At 39.9% G+C, this 19,494-nt stretch overlaps 1 protein-coding gene across 5 annotated transcripts in view; it reads right to left on the bottom strand.

Moving 5' to 3' along the window:
• Window positions 1-1,885: 1,885 nt before the first annotated feature.
• Window positions 1,886-19,494, bottom strand: part of LOC145786775 (uncharacterized) — a 52,221-nt gene continuing 34,612 nt past the window's right edge. For 2 of the 5 annotated variants that reach the window (XM_082598513.1, XM_082598514.1), the window contains exons 4-6: window positions 16,159-16,336; window positions 2,878-3,023; window positions 1,886-2,592 (exon numbers count right to left, since the gene is read on the bottom strand). In XM_082598513.1, the coding sequence (XP_082454639.1) occupies window positions 2,431-2,592; window positions 2,878-3,023; window positions 16,159-16,336 (486 nt within the window). In that variant the 3' untranslated portion in view covers window positions 1,886-2,430. The remainder of the gene's footprint in view (window positions 2,593-2,877; window positions 3,024-16,158; window positions 16,337-19,494) is intronic. The other 3 variants (XM_082598515.1, XM_082598516.1, XM_082598517.1) reach the window with 3 other exon arrangements.

Genomic DNA, 19,494 nt, shown 5'->3' with positions numbered 1-19,494 from the left:
TGAAATTGGGTAGAGGAAAAATTTTGTCTCAAAACAATTTTAACAATATAGGCTAGCCTACAAAACCTAATGATGAAAATGTTTTTAAGCTCTAAAATTTGAAATGTTGAATTACAAGGATATTCTCCAGTGGTTCTAGATATCCTTGTGTAATATTTAGAATAGATTTCATTTTTTTAATGAAATAATTTTTTTATTTCAACAACAGGGCACGGCCGGGTGCAATCGCAGGACTTTAATTTATTCACATTCCGTAGGAAAATCAGGGAAATCAAAGACGTACCGTTCCAAGTCTACAAATAATTGTAAAATAATGTTGGTAAGTTCAGGCTACTTAACCCTGCATAAATAATATTTTGAAAAGAAGCAACAATTTTAAACATTGCATCAAAAAAAAGAAGGGGTCTACCAGCGAACGGTGGGATGGTGTAGCGGATAAGGCGCTCGCTTTCCAATCATGCAATCCTGGTTCGACTCCCGGCTTAAACTGGTTGTTGAAGAACACCGCTCACCTCTACCCAGGGTGTAATAAATTGGGTGGGCGTAGTTGCTGAAGGAAAGGCGGCCGAGAGAAAGGAACTGGCCACTAGGGTGGATTGAAAAAACGTTTTTATAAAAAAAATATTAGCTTGGGGTTGAAAAACTTGCCAATTACTACTAAAACTAATTGTGCAAAATTAGAATGTAATCTGACGAGAGCTTGATCTGCCACCAGCCACTTGAAAATTTACCATTGGGCCATTCCGTGTCAATTCACACAGTCAAGAAATTCAACCTCTTTAATTTTACACACCTTTTCACTATCTTATATGATAAACACCTGCAAAGTTTGAGTGAAATTTATTGAAAAACACGAGAGTTATAAAGCATTTTGTTTGGGGGGTCTACCGAGGGGGCACAATTTTTTTTTTTGGCCATGTTTGAGATCCTATTACTGCTTAAGTAAATTAGGTAAGAACCAAATTTTTTTACAGGTGATAGTACTGCTGACAAGTATTGAAAACACAACACCGCTCACATTGTCACTCTAAAAGGTTAAAGGTCATAAACATCCAAATGTGGCCGTTTCAAGCTCTCAGCTAAAATTTTCCAAAAATTTAAAACCTTGCCAAGACCCTATTTTTGATTGGTTTTGGCTGACATTTAGTAGAAATGTTGTTTACAGGATTCTCTATAAACTGAGAAAATTTAAGTACAAAATATTAAAGGGGTTGGGAGGTATTTAATGTGAAACATGAGTCAAAATGACAAAAAACAAAAAAGAGGTCTTTTTAATATCCTGGTTACCCATGACCCCAGTAAACATTTACTTTACACTGAAATTTCATAAAGAATCCTGTAAACAACATTTCTACTAAAATTAAGCTAAAACCAATCCAAAATAGGGTCTTGACAAGGTTTTAAAATTTTGGAAAATTTTAGCCGAGAGCTGGAAACGACCACATTTGGATGTCTTTGACCTTTAACCTTTTAAAGTTACAATTAGTTTTAGTAGTAATTGGCAAGTTAATAAAACAACCCCAACCCCAAGCTAACAAAAACAACCCCAACCCCAAGCTAACAAAAAACAACCCCAAGCTAATAAAAATTTTATAAAAACGTTTTTTCAATCAACCCTACTGGCCATCCTACTCTCATTAGTGCCGAAGGCTTATTATAATGAAAACCGTATCTTTTCATCCCCCGATGTTTGGATCAAGTGTGGGACTCACCTTTACCAGCAAACATCTATTAGATTGGCCCATGATATAAGAAAAGGATCCACAGAGGATACAAACTGATATGCATAAATCAACAAATGAATAAAGAAATATCAGTAATCTCTCAAGTAGCCTACATGTAGCGTAGCCATATAGCTCCACACAGAATGAAAATTACATGACATTTAACTCTTTTTTTATTTTTTTCAAAGATAATGTCTAAAAAAGACATTATTAACTGCAGACAGTGGCCAATGTTTCGATCTGAAGGATTCCTCAGTGCAGTGAAATGATAGTATTAAGTTGTCTGTCTAGGATTGCTTCAAAGTTTTGCCAGAACTTGACTATTGAAAAATGCTGCTCTCAAGATAAATTGGTCATTTTATGCGAGAGTAGTTAATTTGGTAAACGGGCATACTTAAAGCCTCAATCTAATTGCTTTAAACAATTTAAATTTTCAAACACTGCTGCATTGGTGAGTTGACAAAATAAAGTTGTGACGTTTTGCAGATTTTCGGGATAGAATTACTTAACAAGCATCAGTATAGTTCTAAGCCAGTTGAGAACATCAATATTAGCTAAAAACACATCTGATAACCCTCTTATTGAACACGCCCTATGCTCTGAGCAGGTAATTTCGCATCCCATACTTTTACAAATCTCTGAAGGAAGCTTGCATAAACCAAGCAGCGTTCCGCATAACTGCGATAGTTTTTCCAACCGGGACAGTTTATTTCGAAACCAACATTTTTCGATCGTTACTGGTCGCATCATTAGGATTCATCCTAGAAGGCAACTTGTCATTGAGCGATGATGAATAACGACGCTCTTCGTTCCGATACGCGATTTCTTTGAAGGTTGAAAACAGTTTTTCTCTTCGCTTGATCTTTCTCTAAAAATAAAATTTTACCGATTACAGTCGGCAACTTTATTGAAGTGACATGTATTGATTTGTAATATGGAATAGTTGCAAAGACAATACACATTTGCTGGTTAGTGTAAACTGACGATTCACGATTTTCACTTTTAGCAACAGCCAAACAGCCTCAAATATCACACTAAAAAAACGAAATTAATAAACTCTGATGGAATTCAGTGTGTTGCTGATATCAGTCTTTTCTAATAACAAAAAAGTTGTTATAAAAACGACAAATGTGGGCTAACTCCTTAGTCTGACCTGTAGTTCTTTGTCCGGTTGGCTGAGCGCTATTGCGACAAATATGCAGCCCCCTCCGCCCCCTGCAAACATGACAACCCCAATAATCTGGCCTGGAATAAGTCTGCTTGACGATATTGAGAAGCATACGACGGTAAGCATACAACCTGCGTGGAAGTATCAATGCTTTCTTTTATTCGGTTTTCTAAGCAACAACTAGTTTAGCATCATCGCTGGTGAGGTGGCCTTGGCCATAAAGACATTGGTTGTTCTGTCAAGAACATGAAGAAACAAACAGACAACGTCGTGGTGTTGCACAAAATTTGTGCACAAGAATTATTTAATGATTCTTACGTTTCCCAGTAATGAGCAGTAACCCAAAACAAAGGGGGGTCTATGAAGTAGTTTTGGAACCAGGCTCAAGGTGATTTCAGAAGCTCGGAACTTTTTTTAGCAGCCCGGAAAATGCGGCATACTTGCTTTCTGTAGGGTACAACTTCTACTTTTTGAAGAAAACTGACATTTTTGTCAATAGTTTTGAGTTTTTGAGTTTGTCTTGTTTAAGGAACCCGGGAATGTCATTGGAACCGGGCCCGAATTGGTCTCTTAACGGTTCTAGTAAAGAGTCTTACACTCAACGTTTCTATTAGGCTCCATTTTATTTTATTTTAAAGATTCCGATAATGAGATCATGATAAGCCGCCAAACACATTTAAAGATTACTCTCTTTGGCTTGTTGTTGTACTACAGTACTCGTTGTACTACAGTACTTGCCCTATTATCCGGTTGACTTGTTTTCGTAGCATAAAAGTGATAAATTATTATGTACGTTCGCCGTGACATTCTGTTAGTCTCCCTGTAGTGCATTCTACAAGGTTTGCTTTCCAATAATTCTAAAATCAGCATTGAATATTTCTCCCCTCTGTGTTTTTTTCTTCAAATTCTCGAAAGGTTGACTTATGCCCGTGACAACTCAATCTTTATCCCACTCCTTTTAAAACAACAAGCTGGGTTTCGATTATGAAAAATTCACTGTGGATCAGTCCACCCTCTTGACCTAAGACATCACTGGCTTTTGAGACTTTACAGTTACCTACCCCGTATGGCACCACTGCCTTACTTGTAAGCTGCCACCAAATCTCCACTCCACAAAGTCATAGGAAAACCTAGAAGACACTCTGAGCAAGGACATAAACTTCATTGACAATAACAGCTCTCCATTGACATAACCGGGAAAGTGATTGTGAACTGAATGAGAAAAACAACAGATAATCTCCGCCCTTCTACCCGGACCCAAAGTACCTTGGGATGACATTAGAGAGATCGCTCAGTCGCTGCATAAAAAACTGTCGGCACGCGTTGCGCTATTCAAGCGTCTGTTAAGCTCCAGCTGGAGAGCGAGGGCTGGCACTTTGTGTATAGCAGCCTTAGCCCTTGTCTACTCTTCAACAAAGTAGTGTGTACCTGTTTGGTGTCGCAGTGCTCACTGCCACAACGTGGACACTACCATAAACAGCGCCCTGCGCACAGTGACCGGATGCCTGCGTCCCATACGATCAGACAATCTCCCCATTCTTGCTGGTATCCAACCTGCTAAGCTTCGTCGCGAAGATACCACTCTGCCTCTTAGTCGACGAGCATTGGAGCCAAACCACTTTCACATCAAGGTCTCTGCTTCTAAACAAGTAGGCCTACGCTGTATATTGAAATCAAAACACCAATTTGTGCCAGCCGCTCAACTTTTGCTTCTTCGTTGCGTTTGAGATCGCCGCAGGTCACGTTGTTAGATCCAGGCGGTAAGCATACAACCTGCGTGGAAGTATCAATGCTTTCTTTTATTTGGTTTTCTAAGCAACAACTAGTTTAGCATCATCGCTGGTGAGGTGGCCTTGGCCATAAAGACATTGGTTGTTCTGTCAAGAATATGATATGCCACAGCAGCCAATGGATTGCATGTTCATCAAGCGTTGTTAAGTTCACGTATATACAATATCCTGGGGTTGGTACACAGGACATGGGTAGATAATGTAGTATGTAGTCTGAAAATCCGAGCCACAAGATAATGAATCATCGAAGCCCCATTAGAATATGTTGCCATTGAAACGGCCCACTCTAGTTGGCAAGCAATTGAGCTTCACCCATTTCTTCTGAGGCAGTTTTGCTCCAGGTGGAGTGTTGGTATAGCGAAGGACTGTGAATCGTACTGATTTCGCGACTTCTTTCCATTCACTATTCCAAACTTCGGAAATGTGGAAGTTGGAGTTGCAGATAGCTGCAGCATGGCGCAGAAAGGGCATCGAGAGTTCGAGCGCTAGGTTCTTTGGAAGTCCGAGTGTAGAACGATCTGATTGACGAGGTGGTCAATGTCAGTGGTTCAAAGCCTCTACAAATATGCAAAACTGCAAGGATTAAGCACTCAAAAAGAAGCTTTCCCAATTACAGGATAAAGATCAAATCAACCAACCAATCCCTTTGACATACAGTAGCTTGTAAAACCACACTAAGTACGTGATTTTCTCTGAGCAGTCTAGCTGGGGCAATGCCTGATAGTACCGGTAGAAAGTCCGTTGGTTGGAAGTAGGTAATCGGTGATTATTCTCATGGTGGTGTTGAAGGCAGTGACAATTTTGCTAATGTGTAAGCTGCGCCACCAAGCAAGAGAAGCATGTTCGGAGGTGCTGTAAACATGTGCAAGAGCACTTGTACTGAGCGTGGATGTACTAGCACCCCAGGATGTTCCAGCTAGGCATCTCAGCAAGTTGTTGCGTTAGTGTTGTTTTCAAGAAAGTTGTTTTCGTCAGCAAGTTGTTTCGTGCTGAGAGCTTAGCATGGCGGGCTTCAGCATGGTGTTCGTAGGTTAATTGTTGGTTGAGCTTCACTCCTAGGTAGGCGGGACGCGGGTGTTGTAGATTACAACTGACCATTCTTACTTTGCCTCATGCTTAAACATTTGTATTGCTTCTCCTTGCGGTACTATGACGTAGGTAGGCTAATTGCTCGTTTAAACAATCAAGTAAGCTACCTGCCGCGACATTTTACTTGTGTTCTAGCAGCGTCGCTTCATACAGCAGATTGTTTAGTAGTTAAGACATTTCAGTTGCATGTAATCTTTAGTTTGTAAGCTGCAGTGTATCTCCTTATTTTAGTTACTTATTTAAGTTAATACCTACTACCTTATTATGTTGATGTTAACCGCTATGTTTATGCTCAGCTATATCGTGTGTTTTGTTTATTAAACCGTAATTTGAGGATTTGTGATGAATGAGTATGGATTCATGACAATTTAATAAACAGATACAGAATAGATCTTAAAGACTTAACACCAAAACTGTTTACTGCCGATCCTCACAGTAGCGAAGCTAGGAAGCTTTGGTCGCACTGGCATATAGGCTGTGGGCCGAGTCTGAAAATTCGTTAGTTGAGTTGCACCCCCCCTGTAGACAATACTTTCTTGATATCGTTCGATAGAGTAATTTTAGGTCATTTAATAGGTCATTTACATATTACATTCAGAAGTACGAAGGTATTTCGGATGCAGATAAACTCCGTCTTTTTGTCAATCATCTTGATAGCACAGCTTATGAGGTCATTTCAGAAGTTGGCACGTTTGAAGCTGCAATTACTCAACTTCAAAGTGCATATGACAAAGCTCCTCATCGAATTTATGCGCGTTATATGCTTACATCTTGCAAGCAAGAGGTCAACCAGACACTTCATGAATATTATCAAAAGCTCAAGAGCTTAAGTAGCCTACTGACTGCAATTTCGAAGCTGTGTCGGCCGTTCAGCACGGAGAGGAATCTATTCTTGATGCCTTTATCATCGGATTAACATCACAAGAAATTAAGCAACGTTTATTGGAAGAACCAAACCTTGTTCTACAAGCTGCTTTCGAGAAAGCTCGGTCGTTGGAAGATGCTCAAAAAAAACGCTGGACGAATAGTTGCAGAACCTTCGACACTGCATTCGCATCAAGTTGCTGTTATATCAGAACCTAAAGATAACCTTGAAAGAAAGCAAGATACTGTTGCAGCTACCGGTTCAGTAAAATGGTATAGCGAAACTCCTCAAAAGACTTCTAAATCTCTAGATACTAAAGTCATCATTCCTGTCACGATTAATGGTATTTCTGCAAATGCTTTAATGCAGGGATTCTCAAACTGGAGGTTGCGACCCCCCAAGGGGTCGCGTGACGAACTTCACGGGTCGCAGAAAGTATACCGATTTGCACAAGGCATACCGAATATCAACACTTCTGTGCGAGATGCTGTGATAGTTATTAACTTTATTAAGAGTCGCGCACTCAATAGGCTGCCCGTATTTTTGAAAATTTATGAGGTGAAATGGAATCGGAGTTAAAGCTCTTTTACTGCATCGTGAAGTGAGGTGGCTTTCAAAAGTCAAAGCTTTAAAATGGCTTGCCAATTAACGTTGAAAACCGAAATCGTAATTTTTCCAACAGAATAAATTCAGGCTTGATCCACCGTTTTCGCAATGACATCTTGCTTTTGGAGTTATGCAAAATGTCAGATTTGCTTGAAAAACTGAACGAATTTAATTTACCCCTCCTAGAAGAAAACATCAATATTTTGCATTGAAATCTAAAATTGATGCCTTCAGCAAAAAATTGAACATCTGGAGACAAAATTTCAAAATGATTTATCTGAAATGTGCTTACTTCGCCTACCGTTCCAGCCTAAACAACATTGAAATTGAAACCGCCTTGAGACCTACATTAACAAACACTAAGCCACGGCTGAACTTGCTTTGTGACAGAAAGCAGTCACACCCATCACACCGAATAAATATGTTGCTGTTTTGTTTTGTTTCCAGTAGGCTACCGATAGGCTTCTTTATGATGGTCAGAAATAAAAACAAACTGAACTAGGCACCAATAAATTGTTTTTGGTTTTCGTTAGGTTTGAGCTTTTCAATGAATACCACAAATGTTCGTTATTTTAATTGTAAGGGGCTGTGAAACATTTTAGGAGATTAAAAGGGGTCGCGAGCAAAAAAGTTTGGGAAGCCTTGCAATGGACACAGGGTCGTCGTTATCGCACATAAGCAAGTCGTTTAGTCAACAACTGCAACTAAACCTTAAAGAGACTGATCAGCGGATTGGTTTAGCAGTAAAAGGACGCAGCTCTAAAGGTGTAGGCATACGTAAAGTTGACGTGAACCTTGGTGGTCAACTATACCAAAAAGTGAATGTAATGGTGCTGGAAAATTTGCTAACTGATGTCACACTCGGTCAAGACTTTATGGAACAGCATAAAAGAGTCAGCATTTACTTCGGAGGTTCGAAGCCCACGTTACACCTCGGATTGTTGCAAGCTGTAAAGACGTCAACTCCTGTCAATTTATTCCAGAATCTAACGGAGGATTTCCATCCAGTGGCAACCAAAGAACGGCGTTATTCAATGCAGGATAAAGAGTTCATAGGATCAGAAGTAAAACGACTGCTGAAGGAAGGACTCATCGAGCCAAGTAACTCTCCATGGCGTGCGCAGCGTCTTGTGGATACCCAAGATAACCATAAAACGCGAATGGTCATTGACTATAGCCAGATTACAAATTACTTCACTAGAATTGATGCGTATCCACTGCCACGGATGCAGGACGTGGTGCAAGATGTTGTAAAGTTTAATGTGTATTCGACAATCGATATGACAAGTGCATCCTATCAAGTAGAACTACCCAAATGCGACAGGATATTTACTGCGTTTCAAGTTGACGGTTCACTTTGGCAGTGGAAAAGAATACCATTTAGGCTGACAAATGCAGTGCCATGTTTCCAGCGAATTGTGGACGATATTATCAAGTCTAATGACTGCAAAGGTACGTTCGCTTATCTTGATGATATTACAATCGGTGGTAAAACGCAGCAAGAACATGATGAAAATTTGTCGAAGTTTTTGCAAGTAGCTAAAGAGTGTAATTTGACATTTAATGAGTCGAAATGTGAATATTCGACTGACTGCATAGCCTACAGCAGGGATGGCGAACCACTGACCCGCGGGTCACGAAGTGACCCATCACAGATTTTCAGTGACCCACTTGTCTTTTTTTAAATAATGAAATTTAAACAAATGTTTCAGCAAAGAATAAATGTTTCACTAAATATTTGTAATAAGGCCCCACCCTATTTTAATCTAGTAGGCTACCGTACCGAATTGCCATATAGCAGTCTGACACACAAAAAGTTGTAAGTGTGGTAACAAAAATAGTCAACTATATTGCATCTCATGCTCTTAATAAACGCCAGTTTGCAAATTTATTGAACGCGTGTGACAGTAAATTTAATTGCTTACTCTTGTACAACAGTGTAAGGTGGTTAAGTTGTGGTAATGTTTTACAGCGCTTTGTTGAATTGTTGGAAGAAGTAGCCTACAACTTTTTTTAGCTGAAAAAAATCAAAAATATCCAGAGTTAAGCGAAAGTACATGGTTGAATGATTTACATTTTTTCGCTGATTTTACAATGCATTACAATGAGTTAAATACTAAATTACAAGGCTGTGAAAATATTGTATTATCCATGATTGGGCACATTAAAGCATTTGAGAAGAAACTCGCTATTTTTTCTGTAGACCTTGAACAAGGTCAGCTGAACTATTTTCCTCAGTTGTTGAAGCACTTTACTAGCACCAATTTAACTTATGAGCAAAAGCAAACTGCACTCAACAAGTATGTTTTACTGACAAAAGAGGCCAAAAATGTAATGTCAGAAAGGTTTACCCAGTTCCGAAAGCTAGATACCACAGTGCAGTTCATTCTTTTCAATTTGAAAATCTTGAATTATCAAACTTCGAATGGCTTCGTCTTTACAACTTGGAAATGGAAATGATAGACTTTCAAGAAAGTGCAGTTTGAAAAACAAAATTTATAGATTTAAATCATCTCCTACAAACAATTAAAATGAAAACGGATATGGATGGTTGTGACTTTCCTGCTGCTGAAAACCATGCTGAAAATATAATTCTTACAGAGTGGAACTCCCTGCCAAATTCGTTTGAAACTATGAAAAGATTTGCGGTAGTTCTGTTAACGTTGTTTGGTTCTTCATATTCGTGCAAATCTTTATTTTCGCACATGAATTTTATACAATCAAGCACACGGAATCGTCTCAGCTCAGATATGATCGAGTGCTGCATGTGTGAAGCTAAAAACTACAGATTACCAACCAAGGATAATAAGACTTGCAGAGAAGATGCAGCAGCAAGTTTCGCATTAACATGTAGTTTTGCATTAACATGTAATTAAATGTATGACCCACTTTTGCTTTTTCAAGGATTAAGGTTTCTTTTGTGACCCATGCACTAAAAAAGGTTCGCCATCCCTGGCCTACAGTTTTTGGGTTATCAAATTTCTAAAGGTTGTTTAAAACCAGATCCTGACCGAGTGAAAACTCTTTTACAGCTTCCTTCTCCAATAAATAACAAAAAGCAGCAGCGTGTTATCTGACTTTTCGCATATTATGCCAAATGGGTGTCTCATTATTCTGACAAAATTAAACCGTTAATAGAAAACAGCGACAACATTTTAAATGGTGATACTTTAAAAGCGTTTGAAGAGCTTAAATCAGAATTGACCACTGTGACACTGGGAGTAATCGACGGAGAAGCCATGTTTGTAGTCAAAACTGATGCTTCAGATGTTGCCTTGTCAGCAACCTTAAATCAACGAGATAGTCCAGTTTCAGTTTTCCCGATCGTTGACAAAAACCGAAAAGCATCACTCTTCGATAGAAAAAGAAGCGGCTGTTATTGTAGAAGCAGTGCGGAAATGGAGCCATTTGCTGGCCGCGCGGCGTTTCAAACTTGTAATTTATTAGCGATCAATCGCGTTAATGTATGATTGCAAAAGTAATAGTAGCCTAAGTTGAAAAACAGTAAAATTTTGAGATGGCGTGTTGAACTTTCACAGTATGAATATGACATAGTTTATCGACCAGAAAAACTTAACGTGGCACCCGATACCTTATCAAGAGCGTATTGTGCAAGTTTGTCTAGCAATTTAATTATTTGTGCGAGATTCATGCGAGTCTTTGCCACCCTGGCGTAACAATAAGAATGCACCATATCAAAACAAAGAATCTACCTTATTCGCTCGGCGAGATAGATGATCGAAGATGATGATCTCAGAATGTAACATCTGTGCTGAAATTAAACCTCGTTTCCACAAGCCGATTAAAACTCCCCTTATAAAAGCCACCCAAGCTATGGAACGCCTAAATATTGATTTCAAAGGCCCATTGCCTTCAGCCACAAGAAACAAATATATATTGACTGTAATCGACGAGTATTCGAGGTTTCCACTTCCGTTTCCTTGTGCAAATATGAATGCCGGAACTGTTATTTCATGTTTATCGCAATTGTTTTCTTTGTTTGGCCTTTGCTCATATATTCATTCTGACAAAGGGCCTGCATTTATGTCAAACGAATTTATATCATTTGCGCACAGCAAAGGAATAGCTCTCAGCAAAACTTCAATATACAACCCTCGTTGTAATGGTCAATGTGAAAAATATAATGATATTATTTGGACCGCAGTGCAACTTGCATTAAGAACGCGCAATTTGCCCATTTCAAAATGGGAAAGTGTTTTGCCTGACGTTTTACATTCCATACGTTCACTGCTCTGTAGTCTGTACTGCGATCAATGTATCTCCCCACGAACGCTTTATGAAGTTTAGTCGGCGTTCCATGCTGGGGTCATCAAGTCCCACATGGCTCAGTACTCCTGGTCCTGTTCTATTGAAGCGCCACATTCGTATGAGCAAATATGAACCTACTGTAAATGAAGTAGCATTACTTCATGCTACTCCGACGTATGCTTTTGTGAGATAACCGCACGGTCGCCAGACTACTGTATCATTGCGTGATGTTGCTCCTGTGGGAGAAAGAAATGTTTTCGAAAATAGCGCAACTGATTCTGACACTTCTTTTTTCAATAACGATCAATCGTACAATGTTGAAACCGTTGCCAGCGATTCACCAGTTGATAAAATGCATCACAGCAACGTGAGAGGTGCTGAACCAAACACCCAAGTTGATCGTCATTCTGAAGTCAGTGAAGAGCCTAACACAAGAGAAGAGTCAATGTTGAGGCGTTCTTCGCGCATAAAGCGCCCTCCCGATCGTCTGATGATAAATATACCTGATGATAATGATACGAATACCCGTTTGAACTCGAATTCTTGGCAGGGGAGAATGTTGTAGATTACAACTGACCATTTTTATTTTGCCTCATGCCTAAACATTTGTATTGCTTCTCCTTGCGGTACTATGACGTAGTCAGAGATGAGCAAGATCACCAGTATTGGTGATCTTGAAGATCAAGATCAAGATCACCAAGAATAGGTGATCTTGAAGATCAAGATCGTGATCTTGAAGATCAAGATCACTTTCAAGATCATTTTTTGTGTACTTGAAAAAAAATGAAGTTTTTGATCAATGATGTTGCAAAAAATAATTACTATAAGCAACCTGGGTAAAGGTATATAGTTGGTATTGCTAACTTTTACTTTTTACTACTCGATCGTTGGCCTAATAATTGTAATAAGTTAGTGACTGTTGCTATTAGGCCTATCAGTTGCTGACGTAGTTTGCGTAGAATCGCAACGTCACACCCAAGGCCGAGGTTAATTACAGTAGTACTTAAAAAGTCCCAAATTTGCAATTAGTTTTATACTTTTTATTTATAATAAATAAATAAAAATAAACTTTGAACCGCATCATATTTTACCAAATTTTTGTCTGGTCCGTGTGGGAGTTTTTATTCGTGTTACTAAGTAGTTTTAATTTTCACTGCATTGTGTCAATGCTTATTGCACCATTTACCCATCTGGCAACTTTGATACTGTTGTCTGCTTTCAAAAACGTTCAGAGGTTTGCGGTCAGACAAACCGCTCCATACTCAGACCCTAAACAAGTCTTGATCTGGTTGATTTGCTGCAATAAACCTCTTTACATGACAAAAATCGGCTAGAGTCCAGATTTTTTAACACCGCCATTCTAGACTTTTAAAACATCTAAAATGGGGTCAAAGAAAGCAAACATTTCTTTAAAATTCACACATGGAAATTGTGAACAAAGTTAAATCATTTTTTGTATTATACGTCAACATAAAATACATGGAAGTTGACTTCTTAATTATGACCAACACAAAAAACTTTTTCAATTTTGAAAAGGCAACACTGACCAGTTTAGATGGAGACTTTAAATCGTCTTTTGTTGGGCACATATCATATTAACAGTGGCTTAATGTTAGTAGTTGCCACTAACTACTTTGTACAGTACGAGTTCTAAGAAAATGCCTCTATCTAGAAAATAAAATTCAATTTTAAAGTGATCTTGATCTTATTGTTCTTCAAGGTTAAGATCACACAAAAAAAGTGATCTTAGATCAAGATCAAGATCACCAAAAAAAGTGATCTTCGAGATCAAGATCACGCCCATCTCAGGACGTAGGTGGGCTAATTGCTCGTTTAAACAATCAAGTACCTGTCGCGACATTTAGTTTTGTTCTAGCAGCGTCGCTTCATACAGCAGATTGTTTAGTAGTTAAGACATTTCAGTTGCATGTAATCTCTAGTTTGTAAGCTGCAGTGTATCTCCTTATTTTAGTTACTTATTTAAGTTAATACCTACTACCTTATTATGTTGATGTTAACCGCTATGTTTATGCTCAGCTATATCGTGTGTTTTGTTTATTAAACCCCACTTTGAGGATTTGTGATGAATGAGTATGGATTCCATCCCAAGCCAGAGCCGACCATCCCAAGCCAGAGCCGACCAGTAGCCTTAACAAAGCTGCGCGTGTTGAGATCTTTTTGTGTAGTGACTTCAAGTGTTGGCGGTAAGTGAGCGACCTGTCCATGGCTAACCCCAGATATTTAAGGTTTGGGCAGAAAGACAACATTTTCCATGGGTGTTAATCTTGAGCTCACGCTTCTCGGTTGTTCAAATGGAAAGCTGTCGTCACTGCTTTGGTTTCGCTGAGCTTCGGTCTCCATCTCTGGAGGTATGCTGAAAGTGTCGACATATCCTGGTTTATTGTCGACATATCCTGGACATTCTAATGTTTTCCATGATTCGACAGATGTAGAATGGTCAAATCATCGCCAAGGACGTATTTTACGAATGCCGTGTTTGGCAGGTCGTGGGTGTAGATGTCAAACGGAAGGGGACGCAGGACAGATCCCCGACTGACACCTTTTTTAAGGCGTCGTAATCTGTTTGGTTTACAACTTCCGGTAGTGAGGGTAAAAATTTTGTTGCAAACGAGCTCCATGATCATGCGGACCATGTGCCTTTCCGGGAGCAGGTGGAGCAGTTTGCAGATGAGGCCTTGGTGACATGTGGCGTCGCATGCGGTTGTAAGGTCAAGAAACACAGCACCGGCCTTCTTCTTTGCCTAATTGCAGTCTTCGATATCTTGAGTCATGAGAGTGACTAAGCCTGCAGCAGATATTCCACGTCGAAAACCAGCTTGCTTCCGGGGAAAGTGTGCATCTACAATTGGTTCTACCCGAGAGTAAGTGAGACCTTCGAAGGTTTTAAAAACAGAAGAGATATAGGTTGATTGTTCTTCGAATCTTGTGGTTTGTGAGGCTTAGGGATCGCGACTACTTTGGCTTGTCTCCAGATTTTGGAGATTTGAGTTGGCATAAGTAAGAAGACAGGAAGTTGGGCAGCTAAAATTTCATGGCGGTGCCAGCATGGAGTACAAGTTCGGAGCAGATGTTGTCAGGGTCATGGGACCTTGTGGGTCTTAGTTGAGTGGAGAGCAGTGGTGAACTCATCCAGTGTGAATTTACCGAAGAACTTGTAGTCGCCTGCTTTATAGGTCCCGTTTTTAATTGGTTGTGATACGATGTTGTTGACTCTAACGAGACATTGGCAGCGAAAGCGTGCTGAGCGGCCGTAAGGTTGTTGACTGTACTCCATGCTATCCGGCTACAGTATGTAAAGTCGTCCGCCATTACGATGCTGCATCACAATCTACAATTGAAGTCAAACGGCCAGAGATTGTACAAAAGTACATTAACTTTATGGGTGGTGTAGATTTCTGTGACATGCTATAGGAACTGTACAGAATCAACATGCCAATGAAGAGATAGTACTTTCGCATCGATTTTTATTGCATTGACTTGGCCGTCACTAGTAACAGCTGACAGTTGTATAGACGACAATGCAAGATGAAAGGTTCAAGCTTGACATCGCTGAGGCTTTGCTAAAAGAAAAGCACAAAAGAGATCGCCCATCGCTTGAAATATTCGAAAGTATACCCGTTCCTTATAAACGACCCTGTGTTGTTCCTGTACCAGTTGATGATGTTCTACAATGATGGTTACTACCACTGGCCTATGACGTTCGACAACGTTGTCGGTATTGCTCAGCAGGTTTCAGTCGATATGAGTGTTCAAAGTGCAAAATAAGACTTTGCTTGAACATAAAGAACAAATGCTTTTTCAGTCATCATGTGAAATCTTGAACAATTGTTACTTGGGTATCAACACCACTTATTGCTGCTACAATAGCATTCTGTTAAGTTTTTGAACAATTATTTTCTGTAATCCAATATTGCTGCCACTGGTACATTAAAAACGCTATTGTTCATAAACAAATAGCCTGACTTACTCTTCGGTTTGTAACCTTTTGCAGTCGAAGTTACAGGAAAATCGTGCATCTCAAAGTCTTTCTATTTGTGCATTCTTTATGCGTAATGTAGCCATTTGGCAACAATTTTTGTTATTTTTTGTTTAAACAGCATAAAATAAAAATTTCGATAAAAATGAGTTTATTGGGTTACCAATGATATTAAAAAGCAAAAAACTGTAGAATGAAATCGGCCACTTTTTCACTTTTCTCTAATGTTGCCTATAAATCCAGTTGTATAGGCCACGTGACGTGAACTTGACATAGGCCTGCATCGGTATGTGAACCAGATATTTACGGATTATGGCTGGGAAAACACCTTAATTGTATGCACAAGTCTTCTTCGTTTAATTCTTACGTAAAATGTTGAGGTTCAGCTGATTATAAGCATCGATTACATCGCTATTTTAAATAAATTCAATCTCTAACTGTTGTAGGCCTACTTTTGTTCCTAAAATGTACAGGTACCTAAATTTGTTAGTTGTGATGACGTAAACTATGACGTGACGTTTTCTACACTGTGATGTGAATATTTGTATTAAGTAATTTTTTGTGTATGTTTAGACATAAATATGGAATCCGTTGATGTTACTTGGCTTTGTATAAATGAAGTAAAACATTCACCAATTTTGTAAACCAACCTGTAATAAACACAAACCCGCATATGCTGATGGCCACGACCATCATGTAGCGCTTTCTGGATGTTAATTCATGCAAGATACTGGACGTGCCTTCGTTTGTTAATCCAAGCGAAAGCTTTGGTGAAGCTTCGTGACTTTTCAAGTTTTGCTTCCAGTCTGTACGATCATCGCAGCCAACCTGATAGTGCAGCGGGTTATCATAACCATTGTGCAAATTATGACTAAAGCATGACATTTTCACCAGTGTTAGTACATATCATAAGGTTCATTTTAAGGTTGGGAGGTAAGTCAGATTTGACCTCTGATGACCTTGAGAGGTCAATGACCTAAACATGACCTAAATTACAGTTTTTCAATTTGTCTCGCGAATTATTTGAAAGACATGTTAAGATAATTTGCTGCAGTGTAATGTTTAATGTACATTAGACAGAGGCTATAAAAGCTTGAAGTAGCCTACAGTGAGGCCAGGTGGGGCTCAGACACATGAATAGTACATATCGGTAATGATATACAGACGAATTATCCATATTGCGCATAAATGTCGAGGTGTGTCATCGCAGCTAACAGTCTCCCGAACATGCGCATAATGCAGTGCACTTCAGTGCAGCCTTGATGCACTTGCAGTAGCCGATACACCCCTTCCTGTAGTTGCAGTGGATCAGTTCTTGGCAAGATTTTGATGCCTCTGGCAGTGTCGTCCAGAGGGGGCTGCCACCAAGAAGCCTCCTTTGTCCAGCCCCAGTCAAATGGGCTCGGAAACTTGGGATTTAGGACCAGAGTTTGGTTCCAGCAGTTGGCTTGGAAAGAAACCCGCCTGATGTGTTGCTGGAATGCTGCCTGCGTAGGAAGGATGTTTTATAGAGCCCTCGACTTGTATGCAAAAAGCTGTTTCCAAGCGTCGTTCACTTCCATGATGTCGCTGGTGCGGTCATACATCAGCACAACGAAGCCCTCCAGCAGTGACATTGACTCCTCACTGACATCACTTAGCATGCGTAGTGGTTTTTCGAAAGCATCAGTCACCTCTGGGAAAACTGTCCAAATCTCCCAGGCAGTCTTCTCTCTGCCGGCGAATGCGGACACATCAGTATCGCACCCTACCAGGGCAGACACATCAGTATCGCACCCTACACCCTATGAACACCAGTAGCTGCGATAGTGTAAGCGCAGCGGTTGTGTTGGTTGTGTTGGCCAACTGAGTCTGGTGCTTGATGTTCGCCCCATCGAGGATTATGTTAACCAGAGCAAGGAGAGATGGTGTCACCGAATTTATCTGAAAATCAGCTCGGAACGCACTTGCTCAGCTCGGAACGCACTTGCTCAGCTTGGAACGCAAAATCAGCTCAAAGGTGAATCTTGTCTCAAACATTTTTCTACGGACTACAAGTGCTGCTCTTACTAGATACATCGCATCACTGTCATAACCATAGGCCTTCATCAGGGCGGGAGCGGGACCTATGTTTTTCTCAAACAAGAGTTTCTCGGCCCTGCGAATGCGCTCTCAGATCAGGAAGTGCAGAAAGAAGCCTATCCTTCAGTCTGGTTATGTGTACCCTGTTGGTTACCGTGGCACCCAGCTGCTCTAATTTGGTCTTGTAGAGGTTAGCCATGTGGTAGAGTTTGAATACGGGGCATTGTCCTCATCTTCATACATGTCCTCCATGAACACCACCAGCTCAGCAAAGGCTATTCTCTGCAATCGATCATCGTTCTCGTCTTTGAGTGATGCTGGTCTGATTTTGTTGTATAATGCACGGAGACAGTTGCGATGGTACTTTGCCTCGATGGCAATCAGGTCTCCTGCAGACAGCTTGGCCAGCAGTTCAGTGTCCTCCAATTCAGTGGCAAATCTTCGAACGTTCTTGTCAATTCCCATTGTAGCTTCTTGGTGCAAGTCTGCTGTGCCACCTGGCTTATTACAGAAGGAAACAGATAGCCTCGGTTGACTGTGCAAGCCTGTGGGCAGCTGTTGATCGTGCGCTGTGCAGGGTTTGAGTACCGGTACCAAATTGTTGTCCTGAAGCGGATTCTGCTCTGTTCTGCTGGTCAAATAATTTTTGTTAAACTTTAAACGACATTTCTTGTGCCACTGATCACTGTGTATCCTCAAATTAGCTTCTATGTCATCGCCATCATCCAGTCTGTTGACGTCGAGTTCCATTGGCATGTGACGAAGTCCTGAACTGGACGAGGTCTTCTTTCAATGATGCATAGCCAACACCTCTCGGTCTCACGGTAGATCTTAGTGGGCACTGCAAACTAAATACCATCGCTACAAGAGTAAGAGTGCAAAACTTCCATCCTTGCTGCCTGCACAATCTGCATATGCGCGTTAACAAATAACAATCATCACTACTGAAAGAATAAAAGACAAGTGTTGCCATTGTTGTTTCACAAAATACAGTAAGCTAAATGCAAAAAGCCAAACAAAAAATTTGGAGCCAAACCGATATTAAAAAAAGTCAAAATAAGGCTAAAAGACCAAACCCACATTTTTTGGCCAAACGACTTCAAAAAGGGCCAAATTTGTGAAATTTAGCCGTAAAAGGGCCCATCTGGCAACTGTGATAATAATGACCAACACACTAACACAGTCAACACGCTGTAGAATGTGTAGACACTTTTATTATAACACATTTGCATAGTTTGTACATCATACACACCTTTAAGATTAACCAATAACGTCAAATATCAATATTCTGATACTTTGAGGTCATTGACCTCTCATGGTCATCAGAGGTCAAATCTGACTTACCTCCCGATCTTAATAAAATGACCCTTATGGTATGTGCTAACACTGGTGAAAATTTCATGCTTTAGTCATAATTTGCACAATTGATTTGATTTTGAGAGGTTATCAGCTGTACTATGAGAACATCATTGTTATGTCCTTAATTTAGTTTTTCCTAATTATACAGCAGTTATGACGATTGACTTAGTCAGGCTTTCTGGTTAGCCGTTCATAGGCATATGGTGATGCGCAGGTATGCGCCATAAATGGTGCAGTCGTCGATCCGATGCTATCATTCACCATTGTAATACGTTTGCATAACGCAGTAAAGTAAATTGTTTCTTGGGAAATGGGCACTGTTCGAAGAACTATCTTACTAAAATTATGTAAATATTTCACAAAGGGATTGAATAGACCCAACGTCAAATGGTGTCAAATGGTCAAATGAAACATCTTTCGATTCATTTACTTCTCCCCTCAGTTCGCGCCATCCGTTCAACGCAAAATAAATTTTCTCAGTAGCTTTTCTCAAATATTCTCAGTTTTCTCAATTTTCTCAGTGGCTTTTCTCAAACTGTTTACTCAAACTTCACGTTGTATCCACA

The sequence above is a fragment of the Aplidium turbinatum genome, chromosome 17, assembly GCF_918807975.1.
Source record: "Aplidium turbinatum chromosome 17, kaAplTurb1.1, whole genome shotgun sequence".
NCBI lineage: Eukaryota > Metazoa > Chordata > Ascidiacea > Aplousobranchia > Polyclinidae > Aplidium > Aplidium turbinatum.
This window is presented reverse-complemented; position numbering and strand designations above follow the sequence as displayed.